Source organism: Oncorhynchus gorbuscha, linkage group LG05 (assembly GCF_021184085.1).
Source record: "Oncorhynchus gorbuscha isolate QuinsamMale2020 ecotype Even-year linkage group LG05, OgorEven_v1.0, whole genome shotgun sequence".
Taxonomy (NCBI): domain Eukaryota; kingdom Metazoa; phylum Chordata; class Actinopteri; order Salmoniformes; family Salmonidae; genus Oncorhynchus; species Oncorhynchus gorbuscha.
The window spans coordinates 23,539,692-23,563,890 of record NC_060177.1 but is presented as its reverse complement, the minus strand read 5'-3'; the positions used below and the strand labels follow the sequence as shown (position 1 = coordinate 23,563,890).

The 24,199-nt window shown below is 43.3% G+C and overlaps 1 protein-coding gene across 4 annotated transcripts in view; it reads left to right on the top strand.

Moving 5' to 3' along the window:
* LOC124035686 (tyrosine-protein kinase Fes/Fps-like) overlaps positions 1 to 1,743 on the top strand; it is a 48,853-nt gene extending 47,110 nt beyond the window's left edge. For all 4 annotated transcript variants that reach the window (XM_046349272.1, XM_046349271.1, XM_046349273.1 and 1 more), the window contains exons 18-19: positions 402 to 524; positions 1,168 to 1,743. In XM_046349272.1, the coding sequence (XP_046205228.1) occupies positions 402 to 524; positions 1,168 to 1,319 (275 nt within the window). In that variant the 3' untranslated portion in view covers positions 1,320 to 1,743. The remainder of the gene's footprint in view (positions 1 to 401; positions 525 to 1,167) is intronic.
* Positions 1,744 to 24,199: the final 22,456 nt, after the last annotated feature.

Genomic DNA, 24,199 nt, shown 5'->3' with positions numbered 1-24,199 from the left:
CACAACTATCCCTCTCTCCCCTCCTCTCTTTATTCATGAATCTCTATCTGCATATCCCAAGGCTAGATAACTCACTAAACACGGCAACAACCTGTCAACCCAGACATCATTCCGTACCCTGTGATCAGTGTACTGCTTTTGTATTTCTCTGAAATGTCATCTCTAACAGACACATGCTGAACTGTGCTCTCTGGGGTTGGAGTGCTGGTGAAACATAGAAGAGTTCTGTCAGAAAAAAAGTCAGAACATACCTTTTGGGGCTTAGAGGAAACTTCATTTTCAAAACTCTATCACTACTTTTCTCAGGCTGTGATTGTGGAATAGTGTGCTGTAGTACAGTTGAATAGGATCATCATCAAATGTAATAGCTGTGTTAATGCTGCCCCCTGCCTGTGTTTCAGGGAGGTACACCACGGAGAGTGACGTGTGGAGTTTTGGAGTTCTCCTATGGGAGATATTCTCCAGGGGAGTCACCCCCTACACCAGCATGACCAACCAGCAGACACGGGACGAGGTGGAGAAAGGTACAGCGAGTCATTGAGATTTCTAACACGAGTCAGAATTTGCTTTGTAGGAGTTTCTTGTTTTAATGTCACATGAACAAGTGCAGTGAAATGCCTTTCTTGCAAACTCAAATCCCAACAATGCAATGTAATACTGGACAAAAAAAACCATGAGAAATATGAGGAACACAATAAGTACGTAAGCATATTATATACAGGGTCAATTCCAATACCATGTTTACAATGTGCAGGGATACTGGAGTGATGGTGGTAGATATGTATATGTAAGGTGACAAGGCACCAGGATATAAGATAAACAGAGTAGCAGCAGATTGTATGCGAGTTGGTGTGCGTGTGTATCGAGTCAGTATAAATGTATGTGCATATTATGCGTGAGTGAGCAGTTGGAGTGAGTGTGCAGGACTCTGTGAGTGTGCAAAAATAAAAAGGTCTATAAGGATACAAGGTTAACTCAGACAGTCCGTGTAGCTAGTTTAGGAGTAGAGATGCAACATTATAGAAGTGTATAGAACAGACATGACGCTGGGTAGAATATGGACTTAAGTCAGCTCTATACAGGCGTCCAAAACATTACACCCCTCTGGATTAACCCCAGGTGAAGCCAACCTGATGTCCAATCATGCTCTCCTGTCCCGTCTCCTAGGATACCGGATGCTAGCCCCAAACTCCTGTCCTCCAGATGTGTATGCTGTTATGTGTCGCTGCTGGCAGTACGACTCCAGGAACCGGCCGTCCTTCAGCAAACTCAGGACCGAACTCAGTGCTTTATACCAGAAACTGTCCTTACTCAAGTGACTTGTTTGACTCTCTTTTACCTTTTTATATGGAGCAGATGTTGCCTTTATTTCATATTCATTGATTATAGAGAACCAGTTGCTATGTGATTTTGAATTGACCATATTTAATTAGTGATGATCCAACAGGCTGTGAGACCACAGGTAATATAAGTACACAGGACATGTGTGTATTGAAAACATTGGTACCATATTCTACAAAGTAGCATATTCTATATCTGTTGAATATTGCTATTGTTTACTGTATTACATTACTGTAAATGTACAAATTGAATGTTCCTATTATATCAGCTTTAAAGAATTGATGGGATATTTTTCTCTCTTGTCTTTTTTAATATACACTGAACAAAAATTTGAACGCAACATGTAAAGTGTTGGTCTCATATTTCATAAGCTGAAATAAAAGATCCTGGAATTTGTTCATACGCAAAAAGAAAATGTATTTTTTTTGTGCAGAAATTTGATTACATCCCTGTTAATGAGCCTTTCTCCTTTGCCAAGATAATTAAATCACCTGACAGGTATGGCATATCAAGAAGCTGAATAAACAGCATGAACATTACAGAGGGGCACCTTGTGCTGGGATCAATAAAAGGCCACTAAAATGTGCAGTTCAGTCACACAACACAAAAGCCACAGATGTCTCAAGTTTTGAGGGAGTGCGCAATTGGCATGCTGACTGCATGAATGTCCACCAGAGCTGTTGCCATTTCTCTACCATAAGCTGTTTCCAATGTCGTTTTAGAGAATTTGGCAGGAGATCCAACCAGCCTCACAAATGCAGACCACGTGTAACCGCGCCAGCCCAGGACCTCCCAATCTGGCTTCTTCACTTGCGGGATCATATGAGACCAGCCATCCAGACAGCTGATGAAACTGTGGGATTGCACAACCTAAGTTTTTGACAGTTTGTGCAGATATTCTATCTCAGGGAAGCTCATCTGCATTCTCGTCATCCTCACCAGGGTCTTGACCTACTGCAGCTTGACGTTGTAACTGACTTCAGTGGGCAAATGCTCAGCTTCAATGACCACTGGCACCCAGGAGAAGTGTGCTCTTCACGGATTAATCCCTGTTTCAACTGTACCGAGCAGTCGGCAGACCGCGAGTATGGTGTCATGTGGGCGAGCGATTTGCTGATGTCAACATTCTGAACACTGCCCCATGGTGGCAGTGAGGTTATGGTATGGGCAGGCATAAGCTATGGACAATGAACACAATTTAATTTTATAGATGGCAATTTGAATGCACAGAGATACCGTGACAAGGCCCATTGTCATGCCATTCATCCATCACCTCATGTTTCAGCATGATAATACATGGCCCCATGTCACAAGAATCTGTACACAATTCCTGGAAGCTGAAAATGTCCCAGTTCTTCCCTGGCCTGCATACTCACCAGATATGTCACCCATTGAGCACATTTGGGTTGTTCCTGAGCAATGTGTTCAACAGCATGTTCCAAGTTCCCGTCAAAATCAAGAAACTTCGCACAGCCATTAAAGAAGAGTGGGACAACATTCCACAGGCCACAATCGACAACCCGACCAACTCTATACGAAGGAGATGTGTCGCGCTGCATGACGCAAATGATGTTCACACCAGATGCTGACACATTCCCCTACCTTTTTTAAAGGTATCTGTGACCAACAGATGGATATTTGTATTTCCAGTCAGGCAAAATCAATAGATTAGGGCCTAATTTATTTATTTATATGATCTGTAACTCAGTACAATCTTTGAAATTGTTGCATGTTGCGTTTATATTTTTGTTCTGTGTATTTTTATGAATTAAAGTCCTCTGATCATGATGATGCCAGTGTTTTCTACTGCTTTTTAAAGGTGGCCGCTAGAGAGCAGCGCTGTGTGTATGACAGAGTGATTCACTTACAGTGAGGCTAGTGATGAGACAGTTCACATGTAGATAACTACTGTACAGTATTGTATGTGACACACCCTCGGCACGGGACCTCGTCTAAACATTGATACTGGCACATTCTCAGAACTTTATTTCCAGTGATTGGCCCATCATTTAATTCCAGATTCTTAGACTGGCCTTTGTCTACAGGCATCAATGTGTTTTTATTCAGATCTTTCATGTCAAGACCTTATGTCATTAAGACCTTTCACAACAATTCTAAATGACAAGAGGGGAAACAGTAGCCTGTTCCTAGATCTGTTTCTGCATTAGCCAACTTGACACGTCAATGATAGTCAGAATGGTTGGCTAAAGCACATACAGATCTGAGACCAGACCAGCAAAACAGAGTTCTAAAAAGGAGCTAAAAGACAACGGTGACACTCGTGACTCATCACTAAAGCTCTTGATTCCGGAAGGTCAGCAAATCGCATGACAATCAAGTTAACTGATTTGTGAGTCACTTTCTCATGAGCAACCACCTATTTATTATACAGGAGTGACACCAGAGACTTCTGGGGACATGCTAACCCCTTCTGTGGAATCACACAAACACTGCTACTAGTCATTACTTAGAATGAGGCCAATTATTGGGGAACGTCATTGTTAGCCAAATATGTCACATTATTCTACCTGTCTAAGCAAGAGTGAGAATGTACTATATCAGTAACCAAATCTGTGGAAATTGTGCCTAACATTGGCCATTTGTATTGTATTTTTATTGTACATGTGTATAAGATCAAAAGCATGAAAAGCAACAAAGAAAATAGAGGTTTATAGTGTTGGTAAGCAGTGGTTAGCCCATCTACCGACTGATCCAGGGAAAAGACAGATGAACGTACAGGAGAGTAGCCCAAGTGATTTGGATCCTGTCTGTTGTAGAAGAATGCAGACATGTAATATGGCAGTGCTTAATAGCCATTTATGGTCTGCTGATCTAACAGGAGCAATACCTACACAGTCTTGGGGGAGTGGCAGCAATTCACTCATCCCCCATCTTCAGCAAATAGCATGACAGGCAGACAGCCAGGTGATAAAGATGTCACATTCTCTGTGATTGTGCAACTAGTCTGATGTGAAAAGCACCTCGCCAGTTAAGCATGTTCAGTCACTTTCTGCATCAGCTGAATGTCTTAAGGTGAGGGAGCGGCAGGTAGCCTAGTGGTTAGAGCGTTGGACTAGAAACCGCAAGATCAAGCCGACAAGGTACAAATCTGTCATTCTGCCCCTGAACAAGGAAGTTAACCTACTGTTCCTAGGCCGTCATTGAAAATAATCATTTTTCTTCACTGACTTACCTAGTTAAATAAAGGTTTTAAAAAAAGAAAGAGTTTGTTCGGTCTCTATAGAGATCAACAAACAAAGAGAACCCATCTGATATGTATCTTATTGACTCCAGTGGATGAAAGTAACCCATCTGATATGTATCTTATTGACTCCAGTGGATGAAAGTAACCCATCTGATATGTATCTTATTGACTCCAGTGGATGAAAGTAACCCATCTGATATGTATCTTATTGACTCCAGTGGATGAAAGTAAAGTATGGCAACGGCCTTTATCTCTTTCCAGTTATAACACCCATTTTTCCTCAAACACACAGGTAGTCACATCCAGTCATTACTAACTGCACAAATGTACATGCATAAACACAAACTTTGAGTTAGTTTGAGTCAAAGATGTTGCAACTACCCATTTAATGTGTGCAAAAGTAGGGCAGAATTCACCCTTTGTTCTAAGTGAGATGTAAGGAATGGGCTGGTTTGAAAAGTAGGACCAAATTCACTCTGTTCCAGGAGTTTCCCTCGATTCCTGTAACAGAGTGAATTTGGAGCGTTGACTTTAAAAGCCACAATGACTATAACTCGTGATTGGCTTGAATATACCGGTCTTAATTTGGCTCGAATCTTGTAGACATGAAATGGATTGCTGCAGTTGCAACATATTTGACTCAAACTAACTTTGTGTTTATGCATATTCATTTTTGTAGTTAATATCTAACTACTAAACATATAACTTATAGTAAAGTTGTATTGATAATTATTGTGGTGTGTCTCTAGGTCTTTAGTAGTTGAATATTAACTACAAAATGAACATGCATGAATGCAAAGTTAGTTTGACTGAAAGATGTCGCAACTGCAGCTTCCTATTTCATGTGTATAAAAGTAGGGCCAAATTCACTCTTTGTTTTAAGTGAGATGTGAGAAATGGGTGTCTGTTGATTCCTGGAACAGAGTGCAGTTAAATACTGTATGTAGCTGCAGTTGTTCTAAGTGAGATATAAGGAATGAGACTGGTTTGAGAAGTAGGACAAAATGAACTCTGTTCCAGAAATCAACACATATTCTTTTTTAAATATGCAGAAACACAGTTACTTTGAGTCAAATATGTTGCAACTGCAGCTACATACAGTATTTATGTGTACAAAAGTAAGGCCACATTCACTATTTGATATAAGTGAGATAAGGAATGGGACTGATGTAACGGCGTTCTTCGTTTGTCGAAAGGGAGTCGGACCGAAATGCAGCGTAGTGGTTACTCATGACTTTAATGGAAAAAGTGACACATGAAATAACTATACAAAATACAAAACAACAAACGGAACGTGAAACCTAATTACAGCCTATCTGGTGAAACTACACAGAGACAGGAACAATCACCCACGAAATACACAGTGAAACCCAGGCTACCTAAATACGGTTCCCAATCAGAGACAACGAGAATCACCTGACTCTGATTGAGAACCGCCTCAGGCAGCCAAGCCTATACAACACCCCTACTCAGCCGCAATCCCAAATACTACAAACCCCAATACGAAAATACAATAAACCCATGTCACACCCTGGCCTGAACAAATAATTAAATAAAACACAAAATACTAAGACCAAGGCGTGACAACTAATTTTGAATGTAGGACCAAATGCACTCTGTTCCAGGAATCAACAGACACCAATTTCTCACATCTCACTTAAAACAAAGAGTGAATTTGGCCCTACTTTTATACACATGAAATAGGAAGCTGCAGTTCTTTGACTGAAATGATCTTTGTGTTTAATTATATTCATTGTTGTAGTTAAAGGGGAACTACACTCGCTGAATTGGCCTCGTTTTTTGGCTTGCTCCTCAAGAAATGCTGGAGGCCATAACAGAAGCCAAATGTGAGTTGGCTTGGGGGTGTGTTTTGATGTGGGTGTTTCTTGTGTGTGTCCTTGCCACACCCATCTGTCAAAACCTTGCCTGCAGCTGGTTCCCCCACTCAATCACAACAAACAAACCGCCTGCAGGTTGAGTTCAATAACTACAGGCAGATAGATGTATGAGGAGATGCCGGATGAAGTGGTGAATAGGTCAGTAGCCTACAGTGTAATATGAGACGAATGCAATTGCTGAATTTATGTAGATATTCTAAACTAGGTGTTTTGATAACTTTCAAATGTAGTAACAGGTCCATGTACAATAAACAACCGTTTACATAATACATAATACCATATAAGCAGTGTTCTGCTAATATAGCAATGTGCAATGTCTTTCTCAGGGATTTTGTCTGGTGGTAATAGGGCTACCGTGGCAAACATGTCAGAGCGGTCAGACTTTCCTGTGTGGTGTCCCGTACACAACAGGAATTTCCTGATCCTGATGCAGAATACATACGGGTCCTCCCTCCCCATATTGATTCAAATAAATAATACAAAACGACAATACAAGTTAAAGTTGTCTAGTAAAATGTTAATGCTGAGTGCCAGGTCTCTGTCCATTCAGTGACGTCAGTATCAAGCCTGTCTGTCGGTCAGGACTCTATCACATCATCTTGCAAGTCTCCAAGTGCTGGCTCCATAGAGCCTCTTGATATCTGACAAACATACACTCACTGACCAGTTTATTAGGTACACCCATCTATGTAGTACTGTGTCAGAACCCCATTGCCTCCAGAACAACCTGAATTCTTCAGAGCATTCTACAAGCTGTTGGAAACGTTCCACAGGGATGTTAGTCCATTCTAATGCTATGGCATCACACAGTTTCTGCAGTTTGGACGGGCGTACGTTCATGCTGCGAACAGCCAGTTCTATATCTTTCCAAAGGTGCTCTATTGGGTTGAGGTCTGGGGACTGTGCAGGACACGCAAGTAAACTGAACCCGCTGTCATGTTCCAGGCAATGTTTTTCACTCTTCAATTGTCCAGTGTTGGTGATGGCGTGCCCACTGGAGTCGCTTCTTCTTGTTTTTAGAAGATAGGAGTGGAACCCTGTGTGGTCGTCTGCTGCAATAGCCCATTAGTGACAAGGATCGACTAGTTGAGTGTTCCAAGATGCCATTCTGCACACCACTGTTGTACTGTGCCATTATTTGTCCATTTGTGGCCCGCCTGTTAGATTGCACGATTCTTGCCGTTCTCCTTTGACCTTAATTAATTGCCAATCTCCTTCGGCCGCCCACAGGACTGCCGCTGACTGGATGTTTTTTGTTTGTCACACCATTCTCAGTAAACCCTAGGCACTGTTGTGTGTGTAAAGACCAGGAGGGAGGACGTTTCTGAGATACTGTATCAGGCACTCCTGGCACTGACTATCACACCATGCTCGAAGTCCCTTAGGCCACTCGTTTTGCCCATTCTAACATTCAATCGAACAGTAACTGAATGCCTCGATGCCTGTCGGCCTGCTTTATATAGCAAGCCACTGCCCCGTGACTCACTGTCTGTAGGAGCAATCCATTCTTATGAACAAGGTATACTGGCCACGGAGTGTATACTATGTTGAAGTTTGAACAGGTCAAACTCAACCTACCTAATTATGGTCTCTGTCATGCAGGTGAAAGAGGACCCAAAAGCGACTTGGCGAAAACAGAGTCTTTAATCCAGTAAAGTAAATACAATCAAAAAACACAACTTTCACTCGAAATGACGAGGACAAACTGGAGACTCGATCTTGAACAGCAGGTGAACAGCAGGTTGCCTCGGGAAGGCACTTGAACCAAACAGACTCAGACACCTGCTCACCACGCAGCATCTGAGGAAAACACGACACGACAGGGCGATACACAAACACAGCACGGTGAATTCTAGACAAGGAACCGACAGGGCAGAAACGAATAACAAGGAGAGAAATAGGGACTCTAATCAGGGAAAAGGATCGGGAACAGGTGTGGGAAGACTAAATGATTGATTAGGGGAATAGGAACAGCTGGGAGCAGGAACGGAACGATAGAGAGAAGAGAGAGCGGGAGAGTGAGAGAGGGAGGGGGAGAGAGAGGGATAGAAAGAGGGAAAGAACCTAATAAGACCAGCAGAGGGAAACGAATAGAAGGAGAAGAACAGGGACAAGGCATGATAATCAATGACAAAACATGACAGTACCCCCCACTCACCGAGCGCCTCCTGGCGCACTCGAGGAGGAATCCTGGCGGCAACGGAGGAAATCATCAATGAGTGAACGGTCCAGCACGTCCCGAGACGGAACCCAACTCCTCTCCTCAGGACCGTAACCCTCCCAATCCACTAAGTATTGGTGACCCCGTCCCCGAGAACGCATGTCCATGATCTTATGTACCTTGTAAATAGGTGCGCTCTCGACAAGGACGGGAGGGGGGAGGGAAGACGAACGGGAGTGCGAAGAAAGGGCTTGACACAGGAGACATGGAAGACAGGATGGACGCGACGAAGATGTCGCGGAAGAAGCAGTCGCACAACAGGATTGACGACCTGGGAGACACGGAACGGACCAATGAACCGCGGAGTCAACTTACGAAGCTGTCGTAAGAGGAAGGTTGCGAGTGGAAAGCCACACTCTCTGGCCGCAACAATACCTTGGACTCTTAATCCTGCGTTTATTGGCGGCTCTCACAGTCTGTGCCCTGTAACGGCAAAGTGCAGACCTCACCCTCCTCCAGGTGCGCTCACAACGTTGGACAAACGCTTGAGCGGAGGGAACGCTGGACTCGGCAAGCTGGGATGAGAACAGAGGAGGCTGGTAACCCAGACTACTCTGAAACGGAGATAACCCGGTAGCAGACGAAGGAAGCGAATTGTGAGCGTATTCTGCCCAGGGGAGCTGTTCTGCCCAAGACGAGGGTTTCTGAAAGAAAGGCTGCGTAGTAACCAATCGTCTGATTGGCCCTCTCTGCTTGACCGTTAGACTGGGGATGAAACCCGGAAGAGAGACTGACGGACGCACCAATCAAACGACAGAACTCCCTCCAAAACTGTGACGTGAATTGCGGGCCTCTGTCTGAAACGGCGTCTAACGGGAGGCCATGAATTCTGAATACATTCTCGATAATGATTTGTGCCGTCTCCTTAGCGGAAGGAAGTTTAGCGAGGGGAATGAAATGTGCCGCCTTAGAGAACCTATCGACAACCGTAAGAATCACAGTCTTCCCCGCAGACAAAGGCAGACCGGTAATGAAGTCTAGGGCGATGTGAGACCATGGTCGAGAAGGAATGGGGAGCGGTCTGAGACGACCGGCAGGAGGAGAGTTACCCGACTTAGTCTGCGCGCAGTCCGAACAAGCAGCCACTTGCGCGTGTCACGCTCCTGAGTCGGCCACCAAAAGCGCTGGCGAATAGACGCAAGAGTGCCTCGAACACCGGGATGACCAGCTAACTTGGCAGAGTGAGCCCACTGAAGAACAGCCAGACGAGTGGAAACAGGAACAAAAGGAGGTTACTAGGACAAGCGCGCGGCGCGCAGTGTGCGTGAGTGCTTGCTTAACCTGTCTTTCAATTCCCCAGACTGTTAACCCGACAACACGCCCATAAGGAAGAATCCCTCGGGATCAGTAGAAGCCACAGAAGAACTAAACAGACGGGATAAGGCATCAGGCTTGGTGTTCTTGCTACCCGGACGGTAAGAAATCACAAACTCGAAACGAGCGAAAAACAACGCCCAACGAGCTTGACGGGCATTAAGTCGTTTGGCAGAACGGATGTACTCAAGGTTCTTATGGTCTGTCCAAACGACAAAAGGAACGGTCGCCCCCCTCCAACCACTGTCGCCATTCGCCTAGGGCTAGCGGATGGCGAGCAGTTCACGGTTACCCACATCATAGTTGCGCTCAGATGGCGACAGGCGATGAGAAAATAAGCGCAAGGATGAACCTTATGTCAGACTGGAAGCGCTGGGATAGAATGGCTCCCACGCCTACCTCTGAAGCGTCAACCTCGACAATGAATTGTCTAGTGACGTCAGGAGTAACGAGGATAGGAGCGGACGTAAAACGTTCTTTTAGAAGATCAAAAGCTCCCTGGGCGGAACCGGACCACTTAAAACACGTCTTGACAGAAGTAAGAGCTGTGAGAGGGGCAGCAACTTGACCAAATTACGAATGAAACGCCGATAGAAATTAGCGAAACCTAAAAAGCGCTGCAACTCGACACGTGACCTTGGAACGGGCCAATCACTGACAGCTTGGACCTTAGCGGAATCCATCTGAATGCCTTCAGCGGAAATAACGGAACCGAGAAAAGTAACGGAGGAGACATGAAAAGAGCACTTCTCAGCCTTTACGTAGAGACAATTCTCTAAAAGGCGCTGTAGAACACGTCGAACGTGCTGAACATGAATCTCGAGTGACGGTGAAAAAATCAGGATATCGTCAAGATAGACAAAAACAAAGATGTTCAGCATGTCTCTCAGAACATCATTAACTAATGCCTGAAAAACAGCTGGCGCATTGGCGAGACCAAACGGCAGAACCCGGTACTCAAAATGCCCTAACGGAGTGTTAAACGCCGTTTTCCACTCGTCCCCCTCTCTGATGCGCACGAGATGGTAAGCGTTACGAAGGTCCAACTTAGTAAAGCACCTGGCTCCCTGCAGAATCTGAAGGCTGATGACATAAGGGGAAGCGGATAACGATTCTTAACCGTTATGTCATTCAGCCCTCGATAATCCACGCAGGGGCGCAGAGTACCGTCCTTCTTCTTAACAAAAAGAACCCCGCCCCGGCCGGAGAGGAAGAAGGCACTATGGTACCGGCGGCAAGAGACACAGACAAATAATCCTCGAGAGCCTTACGTTCGGGAGCCGACAGAGAGTATAGTCTACCCCGAGGAGGAGTGGTCCCCGGAAGGAGATCAATACTACAATCATACGACCGGTGAGGAGGAAGGGAGTTGGCTCGGGACCGACTGAAGACCGTGCGCAGATCATGATATTCCTCCGGCACTCCTGTCAAATCGCCAGGTTCCTCCTGAGAAGTAGGGACAGAAGAAACGGGAGGGATGGCAGACATTAAACACTTCACATGACAAGAAACGTTCCAGGATAGGATAGAATTACTAGACCAATTAATAGAAGGATTATGACATACTAGCCAGGGATGACCCAAAACAACAGGTGTAAACGGTGAACGGAAAATCAAAAAGAAATAGTCTCACTGTGGTTACCAGATACTGTGAGGGTTAAAGGTAGTGTCTCAAATCTGATACTGGGAAGATGACTACCATCTAAGGCGAACATGGGCGTAGGCTTCTCTAACTCTCTGAAAGGAATGTCATGTTTCCGAACCCATGCTTCGTCCATGAAACAACCCTCAGCCCCAGAGTCTATCAAGGCACTACATGTAGTTTTCGAACCGGTCCAGCGTAGATGGACCGACAAAGTAGTACAGGATTTTGATGGAGAGACTTGAGTAGTTGCGCTCACCTGTAGCCCTCCGCTTACAGATGAGCTCTGGCTTTTACTGGACATGAATTAACAAAATGTCCAGCAACTCCGCAATAGAGGCACAGGCGGTTGGTGATCCTCCGTTCCCTCTCCTTAGTCGAGATGCGAATCCCTCCCAGCTGCATGGGCTCAGTCTCTGAGCCAGAGGAGGGAGATGGTTGCGTGCGGAGCAGGAAACACCGTTGATGCGAGCTCTCTTCCACGAGCCCGGTGACGAAGATCTACCCGTGTTCTATGCGGATGGCGAGAGCAATCAAAGAGTCCACATCTGAAGGAACCTCCCGGAGAGAATCTCATCCTTAACCACTGCGTGGAGTCCCTCCAGAAAACTGAGCAGCGCCGGCTGTTCCACTCACTAGAGGCAGCAAGAGTGCGAAACTCAATAGAATAATCCGTTATGGACCGTTCACCTTGGCATAAGGAAGCCAGGGCCCTAGAAGCCTCCCTACCAAAAACTGAACGGTCAAAAACCCGAATCATCTCCTCTTTAAAGTTCTGGAACTTGTTAGAGCAATCAGCCCTTGCCTCCCAGATAGCTGTGCCCCATTCTCGAGCCCGGCCAGTAAGGAGGAAATGACGTGCAACCCGAGCTCTCTCTCTAGAGTATGTGTTGGGTTGGAGAGAGAACACAATCTCACACTGCGTGAGAAAGGAGCGGCACTCAGTGGGCTGCCCGGAGTAGCAAGGTGGGTTATTAACCCTAGGTTCTGGAGGCTCGGCAGGCCAGGAAGTAACAGGTGGCACGAGACGAAGACTCTGGAACTGTCCAGAGAGGTCGGAAACCTGAGCGGCCAGGTTCTCCACGGCATGGCGAGCAGCAGACAATTCCTGCTCGTGTCTGCCGAGCATGGCTCCTTGGATCTCGACGGCAGTGTAACGAGCGTCTGAAGTCGCTGGGTCCATTCCTTGGTCGGTTCCTTCTGTCATGCAGGTGAAAGAGGACCCAAAAGCGACTTGGCGAAAACAGAGTCTTTAATCCAGTAAAGTAAATACAATCAAAAAACACAACTTTCACTCGAAATGACGAGGACAAACTGGAGACTCGATCTTGAACAGCAGGTGAACAGCAGGTTGCCTCGGGAAGGCACTTGAACCAAACAGACTCAGACACCTGCTCACCACGCAGCATCTGAGGAAAACACGACACGACAGGGCGATACACAAACACAGCACGGTGAATTCTAGACAAGGAACCGACAGGGCAGAAACGAATAACAAGGAGAGAAATAGGGACTCTAATCAGGGAAAAGGATCGGGAACAGGTGTGGGAAGACTAAATGATTGATTAGGGGAATAGGAACAGCTGGGAGCAGGAACGGAACGATAGAGAGAAGAGAGAGCGGGAGAGTGAGAGAGGGAGGGGGAGAGAGAGGGATAGAAAGAGGGAAAGAACCTAATAAGACCAGCAGAGGGAAACGAATAGAAGGAGAAGAACAGGGACAAGGCATGATAATCAATGACAAAACATGACAGTCTCCTCCTCAACAAACATTGTTGAGCAGGCAAGAGGTGAGGCAGGAGGTAAGGTTTTTCATCAGCACGCCATTGACGGGCATGGCAGCGTAGATCAGCTCCTGGCCCCTCATCAAAGATACTGGTGGGCCACACACAAACACACACACACAAAGCACTGATTACATTATCAATGGTGGTTATGATTAGCATGGTGGAACCAACCTGACTGCTGTATTCACCTTTCTATTTCACTTCAGATATAATGGTTTGTGAAGTGAAATACAATGGTAAACACAGTGAGCAGGCTGGTTCCACAAGGATCTAGACAATACACAATAAACGTGTATGAGCTATGAACTAACTAGGTTGTATTATCAAAAAACGAGCTAAACAAAAGTATATGTACTCCTTCACTTCATAAATGTACTCAGATCGCTACAGGCTCTGGGGGCCTGAGAGGGGAAAGCATCTTCCGACAGTATTCCCTGCAATGTTTTCAGCCTTGAAATCCTGGATATCCAAGAACCTTTTAGCCACTTTCATAATGATTTTGTTAGCTTGTCCTGTACAATGAATCACCTGCGCAATAAACACAACAGAAATTAACCTTCTTCAGCGATTAATCTTTCAGGATCTCTCAACTGACTGACATCCACAGACTGTTGGGCATCCACTGCCATAGCTTCATCATCTCAACTAGCTGATTTGACCATTTTCACTGTCTCTGCATAGGAGACCTTCTCGACAGCCCTGATCCTTCCTACTTTGACCTCCTTCACCTTAACAGGGCACTCAGGGAACTCTGGAACCTGATTCCCATCACAATTGGAATACCTTGCATCCTCAGACTCTTCAACAATAATATTCAGTTTGCAAACGCTTGACGTGTGGCCAATTTTAAAAAAAAATTATGCCATTGAAGCTTTTGTACTTTGAAGCTTTTGCTTTACATAGGTCAGGAGAAATTCTTAATCTTACATCACTAATACAGACATGCTTTCCTCCCTCTTTCCATTCACAGGGTGGGTTAAGCAACGTGAATCAACTAGTCCTGCCATGATCACAGTGGTGGAAAAAGTATGCAATTGTCATACTTGAGTAAAAGTAAAGATATCTTAATCGAAAATTAAGAAAATAGAAAATAGTAAAAGTGAAAGTCACCCAGTACAATACTACTTGAGTAAAAGTCCGAAGGTATTTGGTTTAAAATATACTTAAGTATCAAAAGTAAATGTAATTGCTAAAATATACTTAAGTATCAAAAGTAAATGTATAAATCATTTCAAATTCCTTACATTAAGCAAACCAGATGGCACCATTTTCTTGGTTAGCCAGGGGCACAGTCTAACACCCAGATATAATTTACAAACAAAGCATTTGTGTTCAGTGAGTCAGCCAGATCATATGCAGTAGGGATGACCAGAAATGTTGTCTTGATAAGTGTGTGAATCGGACCGTTTTCCTGTCCTGCTAAGCATTCAAGTACTTTTGGATGTCAGGGAAAATATATGCAGTAAAAAGTACATTATTCTCTTTAGGAACTTTAGGAAGTGAAGTGGAAGTAAAAGTTGTTAAAAATATAAATAGTAATGTGCAGATACCCCAAAAAACAACTTAAGTAGTACTTTAAAGTATTTTTACTTAAGTACTTTAGACCAGGGTATCCCAAACTCGGTCCTGGGCCCCCCTTGGGCGCACGTTGTGAGTTTTGCTCAAGCACTACAAAGCTGATTCAAACAACCAATTCATCATCAAGCTTAGATTATTTCAATCAGATGTGTAGTGCTAGGGCAAAAATTCAAATGTGCACCTAGTGGGGTACCCAGGACCGAGTTTGGGATACCCTGCTTAATACCACTGCATGTTCTTTGAGCAAATACAATTTCAAAGCTAGTGCAGTTTGTAGTGCAGTTAGGGAGCTAGTACATATAGAACAGATTACATTGCATTGCTAATAAAGATTTTTCAAAGCTAGTACAGCAATTTCAAAAGCAGCTAATACAACAAAGTGTTGGGAATAGTCGATTTTTAAACATTAGCTGTAAAGACTCAGGGACTGATTTATAGCTAGTTTTGGTTGGCTTCTCTTCTCTATGAGCTTGTCCACTTTACTACCCTACTGGCTGAGCTTTGAACCACAATGTCTTCAGGGCCTGAATGTCACAGGATGACCAGGGTAGGGGTCAACAAAATAACCCGAAACGCTGCTGCATAAACATTCCAATTCATAAAAGCGTGCTTCTTCTATGTGCAAAAACTCCAATAATCTCCAAACTTCTCAGAAGCCTATCTCCCCATCCCTCAGCGTTACCTGAGGTTTTTTTTTGGTCCACATATCACGATGCAGGAAACCTTATGACTCCGACAGGGGTTTTGCGTCAGTCTGTGACATCTTAAAAGTGAGTTATCACATGACAAGCCATTGTGAAGTATTTCACGTCAGTGAGGTATGATGAAGTGTATCTCTGTTGTAGATCAGTGCTCTCTGTCAGCAGGCTATCAAGAGTGTCAGGCCCTACTATGAGTGAGTGTGGGTCGGTGTCACCCAGAGATAGCTGTCTGTCTCTCATTCCTCTATGCTATCACCTATCTCATGAATGCATACTGTATGCATACTATATGTCTCTAAGCATCAACCAAGGTGCACAAACAAAGGAGCAAACTGGAAATGTGAGAGACTCTGATAATTCTTGGTAAACCTCCCAGCTGTATGGGTTATTAATCACCTGGCGAAGGATGTATTCTCTGTGATGTGAGCCAAGGGAGGCTTCACTCCGAGCCAGTATGTCGCTCAGACTGCTGCATCACCATGTATCACATAAATCACATTTGATTCGTTTTCACAGTAGAGATGGCATGAGTGATGAGGAGCTTTCGGAGACAAAGGTAAACAATCACTGGGCCTTAATGGAACTTTTACTGATGTTCCTGTTTTCTTTGGCTTGGTTTCTATTACTATGGTATGGCAATGCCATAATGCAGAATGGGTGGATTATACATCTTCTTATGCTTTAAATCCCTGACTTAAAGGAAAAACACACTCCAAAACTATACTTTGGTTTTCTTTCCATTCGTCTACTGTTGATACAGTCCCGAAATGTTTTGCATGTTAGCAGTCAAGTTTTCAAGATATTGGACATCCAAGAAGCAAGGTGTCACTTGCCACATCATTATGATGCAAAACGCATAGTGTATTTTCCTTTAAGCCAGCAAGGTGGGAAAATCTGCCATTCTACCCTTGAGCAAGGCAGTTAACCTCCAACAACAACTGCTTCCCGGATGCCGATGACGTGGTTTAAGGCAGCCCTCCGCACCTCTCTGATTCAGAGGGTTAAATGCAGAAGACACGTTTCAGTTGAATGCATTCAGTTAAAACAACTGACTAGGTATCCCCTTTCCCTTCCGTTCACATCTCCGATGTTGTGTCATTCATATTCACTGTCTCTCTCCTTCACAGCTATAGCCTGGTCCCAGATCGGTGCTATCATTCCAACTCCTTGTCACGGAAAACAATGAAAGACATGATAATTCAATAAGTATTTGGTAAGAGAGCAAAAATAGACTGGCTAAGTTTAAGGAGAGAGGTCCCTGTTGCTTTGCACTGTACATTTTCTCATATCTTCAGACCTCATGTGGTTTTACACCCGCCAGTGGTGTCAGAGATGGTTAATAGTGTTATTGTATTGCAGCATTGGAAGGCAAACCACATTCACTGTTTTGGGCAGAGAGGGCTAAGAAAGCAAAACTCAGAAATTGCCTGAAGTATCTGTGGTGCGATGTTCTGTGACTCACCTGCCTATTGATTGGCAGCTCTCCATGAGACCTTATGGTACATCACTGGTGGAATGTATCCATGCCGCAATGACAGTTGAGGACACCGCACCATGTAATAGAGAGCCTTGTAGGAATGTAGCTTTGAAGATAAGGATCTAAGTGACTCCATAATATCCCTCGGTCGCATTCTTTCACTGATTTGTTTTGTTTGTGAAACGTTTGTGTAACTCACCTTGGCCCAACTGAATGGTTGGTCTTCTGGAGGTACTAGAGGCTAGTGGCTATGTCTGACGTTCACTCAAACTTTTAATTAAAACATTCACTGAAAAAACCTGAACTGTCTGTAAGGCTTTGCCCTGGTTTAGTCTGTCTCTAATGGTTAATTCTTTGAAGGCTGTTCGGGCTCATAACAATGAGGAGGTGAGACCCAGTCATACATTTCTTTAAGAATAAGGTTGTTGTATTATTCAGAACCAGCAGAGAACTCCTTATTAGACAAACTATTAGATATGCAAGGCACTTTTGTCCTTGTACAATTCAGTTGTCTGTAAACAGAATAAACTAGGCCTACTTATCCAACATATTTTGTTGAGGTTATATCCCGTAGTTGAAGCCTCAGTGCCAGTCAGGTTGTGCTATCATGCCAATGCCAATGTTGGCTTGATAATGACAGCAGTGAAGTTGGCATTGGCAAGAGCACAAACAGAGATGGGACCAGGCTACCATAGTTGAACACTGAAGATACCATTGTAAAGAGACACCTAATCTGAAATGCAATAAGCAAAATAAAAAATGTATACACTCTTATTGTTGCTACTACAGCACAATTGACAATCATTATAGCATTTTTATCATTGCATTTCATGTTGATTACAGTACAACATCAGTTTATGTTTTACCTAGCAGTTTTTTATGCTTATGTCACTAAGATCTTGTACAGTACCAATACCATGAGTTTGTCCATAAATTCCCTCTGATTATCAACTGTCAAAAACTACAGTAGATGTTAGAATAGTAAAAGAAATGCTCCAAGGCCTTGATCATAGTTAAGATAAGAGTCATCAGTGAGACACCAACTAAAACAGCAACCGAAATCATGCTGTGTGTGTGTCCATCACGTGTTCTTATCAGACCCCATGTGCACGCGTCACCTGCATACCTAGAAAACAGATGCATTTAGGAGGATGTTCTCTTCTAGTACAGGTACACAGGTTCTTGTTGATACAGTGTACTGAGTTCACTAAGGGTTCAATAATACTGTATTTCATCATATATTCAGTAGTTGCCTATGTGGTTAGCTACTGATGACTTTAGAAGATGTTGAAATTAATTTTCTATGTTTTTTCAATGACTGATCCACGAAAGTAGAGTTTGGTAGGGGCACAATCAAGGCAAAATTGAACTCAAAATCATAGCTAAAGTTTGGGCTCTACTGAAAACCACATTAGGGAGTCTCCAAGGTAAACGAAACAACATTGATCCATATCAAGGTCCAGGTGAGAGTCATTTTCTTTACTGAACGTTTGTTTCAGGATTACATGACTTGAATTTCTAATTCTCACACTCTATTCTCTCCCTACCCTGAACAAAACGTTAAAATTACAGATTCCATTTAATTGAAAAGCCATTTCATTCAATATACTTTGTTCAAAATACATATTTAGTAGTAAGATTATGTTACCCCACATTATACTGCCAGTTTCCTCTTAGTGCTCTGGCTATGTACATAACCCAGGGCTGCCCCTGACAGGGCTGCTGTTCAGTGAAGGCAGCGTGGCACGTGGAGTTACCGGATGCCCTTATAGCCTCAGATACACCTCATTACCACTTTGGGCAGATGACTGGACAGATATTGCTCTATGTGTGTCTATTTAAATTGATACAGACATAAACAAAACATTTGGTATGTTATCCTGCAGGCCTGTGTTGTCTGCAAGAAATCCCCCTGTTGCCTGCAGTGTTTATTTAAGATCAATCCACACCTCATCATCAATATTGCACTGACCTTAAATTCTATCAATAATGCACCAACTAAGTTGCAAGCTATGGGTAGAAGATTTGGTACTACAATTTGCATAGCCTTGGTACTCATCTCAACATTATTAGGCTACATTAATTATGTCTGCTCAAATGGATTAAGGAAGATGTTAAACAAAAAGGATAATTTGTTTGTCCAAACATAAATATTTAAATACATGTTAATTCATACATAACAGACAGCGGATAGGGCAATATCCACCCAAGATGCAAATACAGTTCATGGTAACTCAAAGCAGCCAAAGCTGAGGTCGCTGATCCATCAGCTGCTTTCTTAAATAATCACTGCAGGTACAAGGGGAATGTATTGCATACAACACAGTGCTGTGGGATAACATACCAAATGTGTTGTTTATGTCTGGTGTTCAACCTTCCTAAGTTCTCCCATGTCACCCTGCTCTTCCGCACAGTCCACTGGCTTCCAGTCGAAGCTCGTATCACCATCAAGACCCTGGTGCTTGCCTACGGAGCAGCAAGGGGAACTGCCCCTCCTTTCCTTCAGGCTACGTTCAAACCCTACGTCCCAACCCAAGCACTCCGTTCGGCCACCCTTGGGCTCTCAGCCCTCCCACCTCTAAGGGAGGGCAGCTCCCGCAGCCCAGTCAAAGCTCTTCTCTGTCCTGACACCCCAATGATGGAACAAGCTTCCCACTAAAGTTAGGACAACGTTCCCTGCCCCTCTTCTGAAAACCTCTGAAACACTACCTCTTTGAAGAATATCTTAAATAACTCTAATGTACCATCTAAACCGCTGTAAAATATATTTTTCATCACCAAAAATATTGTATTTTCAGCTGTTTGAAGCTGGTGTATAAATCTGAAAGTAAAAAGTTACATATTGCAGCTTTAAATGGTATATATCTGTCTTTTGAATACAAAACATGTCAACCATGACCTACAGTATTTGTAGTTTCCCTGAACTTCTCTAATGCAGAATGTTGTTTGTAATGAATACAGTTATATCATTTCTGCTTTGTAACTCCAGGCCGCAGCCAAAGTGTTCTTAGTGCAAGTCAAATTATTCTGTAAGTAAATCTCTGACACTTCTACTTTAGGTGACATTATGAATGGAATAGTGGTCATACAATATCATACGAATTATAGGAAGTACAGTACCAGTCAAAAGTTTGGACACACCTACTAACTATTATTCTATATTGTAGAATAATAGTGGAGACATCAAAACTATGAAATAACACATATGGAGTCATGTAGTAACCAAAAAGTGTTAAACAAATCAAAATATATTTTATATTTGAGATTCTTCAAAGTAGCCACCCTTTGCCTTGATGACAGCTTTGCACACTCTTGGCATTCTCTTGACCATCTCCACCTGGAATGCTTTTCCAACAGTCTTGAAGGAGTTCCCATATATGCTGAGCACATGTTGGCTGCTTTTCCTTCACTCCGCGGTCCAACTCATCCCAAACTATCTCAATTGGGTTGAGGTCAGATGATTGTGGAGGCCGGGTCAACTGATGCAGCACTCCATCACTCTCTTGGTCAAATAGCTGTTACACAGCCTGAAGGCGTGTTGGGTTAATGTCCTATTGAAAAACAAACAATAGTTCCACTGAGCACAAACCAGATGGGATGGCGTATCGCTGCAGAATGCTGTGGTAGCCATGCTGGTTAAGTGTGCCTTGCATTCTAAATAAATCATCAACAGTGTCACCAGAACAGCATCCCCACACCCTCACAACTCCTCCTCCTCCATGCATCGCGGTGGGAACCACACATGCGGTGATCATCCGTTCACCTACTCTGCGTCTCACAAAGACATGGCGGTTGGAGCTAACAAATTTGGACTCATCAGGCCAAAGGAAAGATTTCCACCAGTCAAATGTCTATTGCTCGTGTTTCTTAGTCCAACCAAGTCTCTTATGATTACTGGTATCCTTTAGTAGTGGTTTCTTTGCAGCAATTTGACCATGAAGGCCTGATTCACACAGTCTCCACTGAACAGTTGATGTTGAGATGTGTCTGTTACTTGAACTCTGTGAAGCATTTTTTTGGGCTGCAATTTTTGAGGCTGGTAACTTTATACACCAGAAGTTAATGGGTATCTGTAGGACGACTGTACAGTGTAAGTCGGAGGTTTACATACACTTAGGTTGGAGTCACTAAAACTCGTTTTTCAACCACTCCACAAATGTCTTGTTAACAAACTAATGTTTTGGCAAGTCGGTTAGGACATCTACTTTGTGCATGACACAAGTCATTTTTCCAACAATTGTTTACAGACAGATTATTTCACTTATAATTCACTGCATCACAATTCCAGTGCGTCAGAAGTTTACATACACTAAGTTGACTGTGCCTTTAAACAGCTTGGAAAATTCCAGAAAATTATGTCATGGCTTTAGAAGCTTCTGATAGGCTAATTTACATAATTTCAGTCAATTGGAGGTGTACCTGTGGATGTATTTCAAGGCCTACCTTCAAACGCAGTGCCTCTTTGCTTGACATCATGGGAAAATCAAAAGAAATCAGTCAGGACCTCAGAAAACAATTGTAGGCCTCCACAAGTCTGGTTCATCCTTGGGGGCAATTTCCAAACGCCTGAATGTACCACATTCATCTGTACAAACAATAGTCCTCAAGCATAAACACCATGGGACCACGCAGCTGTCATACCACTCAGGAAGGAGACGTATTCTGTCTCCTAGAGATGAACTTACTTTGGTGCGAAAAGTGCAAATCAATCCCAAAACAACAGCAAAGGACCTTGTGAAGATGCTGGAGGAAACAGGTACAAAAGTATCTATATCCACAGTAAAACGAGTTCTATGTTGACATAACCTGAAAGACCGCTCAGCAAGGAAGAAGCCACTGCTCCAAAACAACCATAAAAAAGCCAGACTACGGTTTGCAACTGCACATGGGGACAAAGATCATACTTTTTGGAGATATGTCCTCTGGTCTGATGAAACAAAAATATAACTGTTTGGCCTTAATGACCATTGTTATGTTTGGTGGAAAAAGGGGGATGCTTGCAAGCCGAAGAACAAACACCATCCCAACCGTGAAGACAAGTTGGGGGACAGACAGACATACACCACAGAGTGATTGATCAAACATGAGTAAACACAGTCACAAAGCCCAATTATCTTATGTTAACAATCACTCAAGCACCTTGAAAGAAATGCTAAGTAACATGACCTGGCAAGAGATGAACGACGACTGCACCATTAGATATTTAAAGCACTGTCCGTCTGTAACCTCAAACACTGAAGGAGGGATTGGTGCACTTCACAAAATAGATGGCATCATGAGGGTGGAAAATGATGTGGATATATTGAAGCAAAATCTCAAGACATCAGTCAGGAAGTTAAAACTTGGTCGCAAATGGGTCTTCCAAATTGACAATGACACCAAGCATACTTCCAAAGTTGTGGCAAAATAGCTTAAGGTCAACAAAGTCAAGGTATTGGAGTGGCCATCACAAAGCCCTGACCTCAATCCTATAGAAAATGTGTGGGCAGAGCTGAAAAGGCATGTGTGAGCAAGGAGGCCTACAAATCTGACTCAGTTACACCAGCTTTGTCAGGGGAAATGGGCCAAAATTCACCCAACTTATTGTGGGAAGCTTATGGAAGGGTCCTGAAAAATTTGACCCAAGTCAAACAATTTAAAGGCAATGCTACCAAATTCTAATTGAGTGTATGTGAACTTCTGACCCACTGGGAATGTGATGAAAGAAATAAAAGCTTAAATAAATATTTTGACATTTCACATTCTTAAAATAAAGTGGTGATCCTACCTGACCTAAGACAGGGAATGTTTACTATAATTAAATGTCAGGAATTGTGAATGGTGAAAAACTGAGTTTAAATGTATTTGGCTAAGGTGTATGTAAACCACAGACTTCAACTGTATATGGTTGGGTCAGGAGGAGCCAGGGGGCTATGGGAGGTGCTGAGTAGAGGAGAGTGAATCACATTATTGTGTTCACTGATAATGGTGGACAGCTGTGGATTAGTGAGGAAGGGGGTCGAGGTCAGGTCAGGTGAGATGACATTAAGGGAGAAGGAACAGTTTATTGCCCGCATCACTTGACGTCCTGCCTAGTAATAAAGATGTAATATTTAGAGGGAAGGAGGAGACTCCTCCCAAATTGGGATATATATACTACAACTGGTGGAAATATGTTTTGTCTTATGCAGCTGTATGACCCAATGGGTGAATAAACTTGGTTTAAGCTTTACTAATCGTCCGTGTGTTTTACTCTGTTTATTTAGAACCTAACACAATAATATGGACTTGGTCTTTTACCAAATAGGGCTATCTTTTGTATACCCCCTCTACTTTGTCACAACACAACTGATTGGCTCAAACACATTAAGATGGAAAGAAATTCCACAAATTACATATTAACAAGGCACACCTGTTTATTGAAATGCATTCCAGTTGAGTGTGCAGAGCTGTTATCAAGGCAAAGGATGGCTACTTTGAAGAATCTCAAAAATATATATTTTTTTATTTGTTTAACACTTTTTTGGCTTCTAGATAATTCAATATGTGTTATTTCATAGTTTTGATGTCTTTGCTATTATACTACAATGTAGAAAATAGTCTAAATAAAGTACAACCCTGGAATGAGTATCTGTGTCCAAACTTTTGACTGGTACTGTGTATCATCATACATCTTACCCAGTTGTACAGTACAATAGCATACAAATTGGATGACTTAACTTATCAAACATCTTGGAGGATGTTTAGTATTAGACCTCTTTCTCTGAGACCAGGTTGCTTGTTGCCCAGTAACAACAAAGGAGATCTCCTCTAACAACAAAAAATGGCAACCAAATGTATTTTTTTCTGATTTTCCTCTAACCCCTCCAATGAAACATGTTGTTTGTGACAAACAATCAAATGCACGGGACTCTCTGCTGCCTCAAGTCAGATGTCATCTATCAAGGTGCCAGAGGGCAGGAAGGGGAGGGAGGGTTTGGCACTGGGTAGGGCAACAGCTGGCTCACACTGAGGACACACCTCTGTTTTGTCCCATATATACCTGTAGTGATACAGA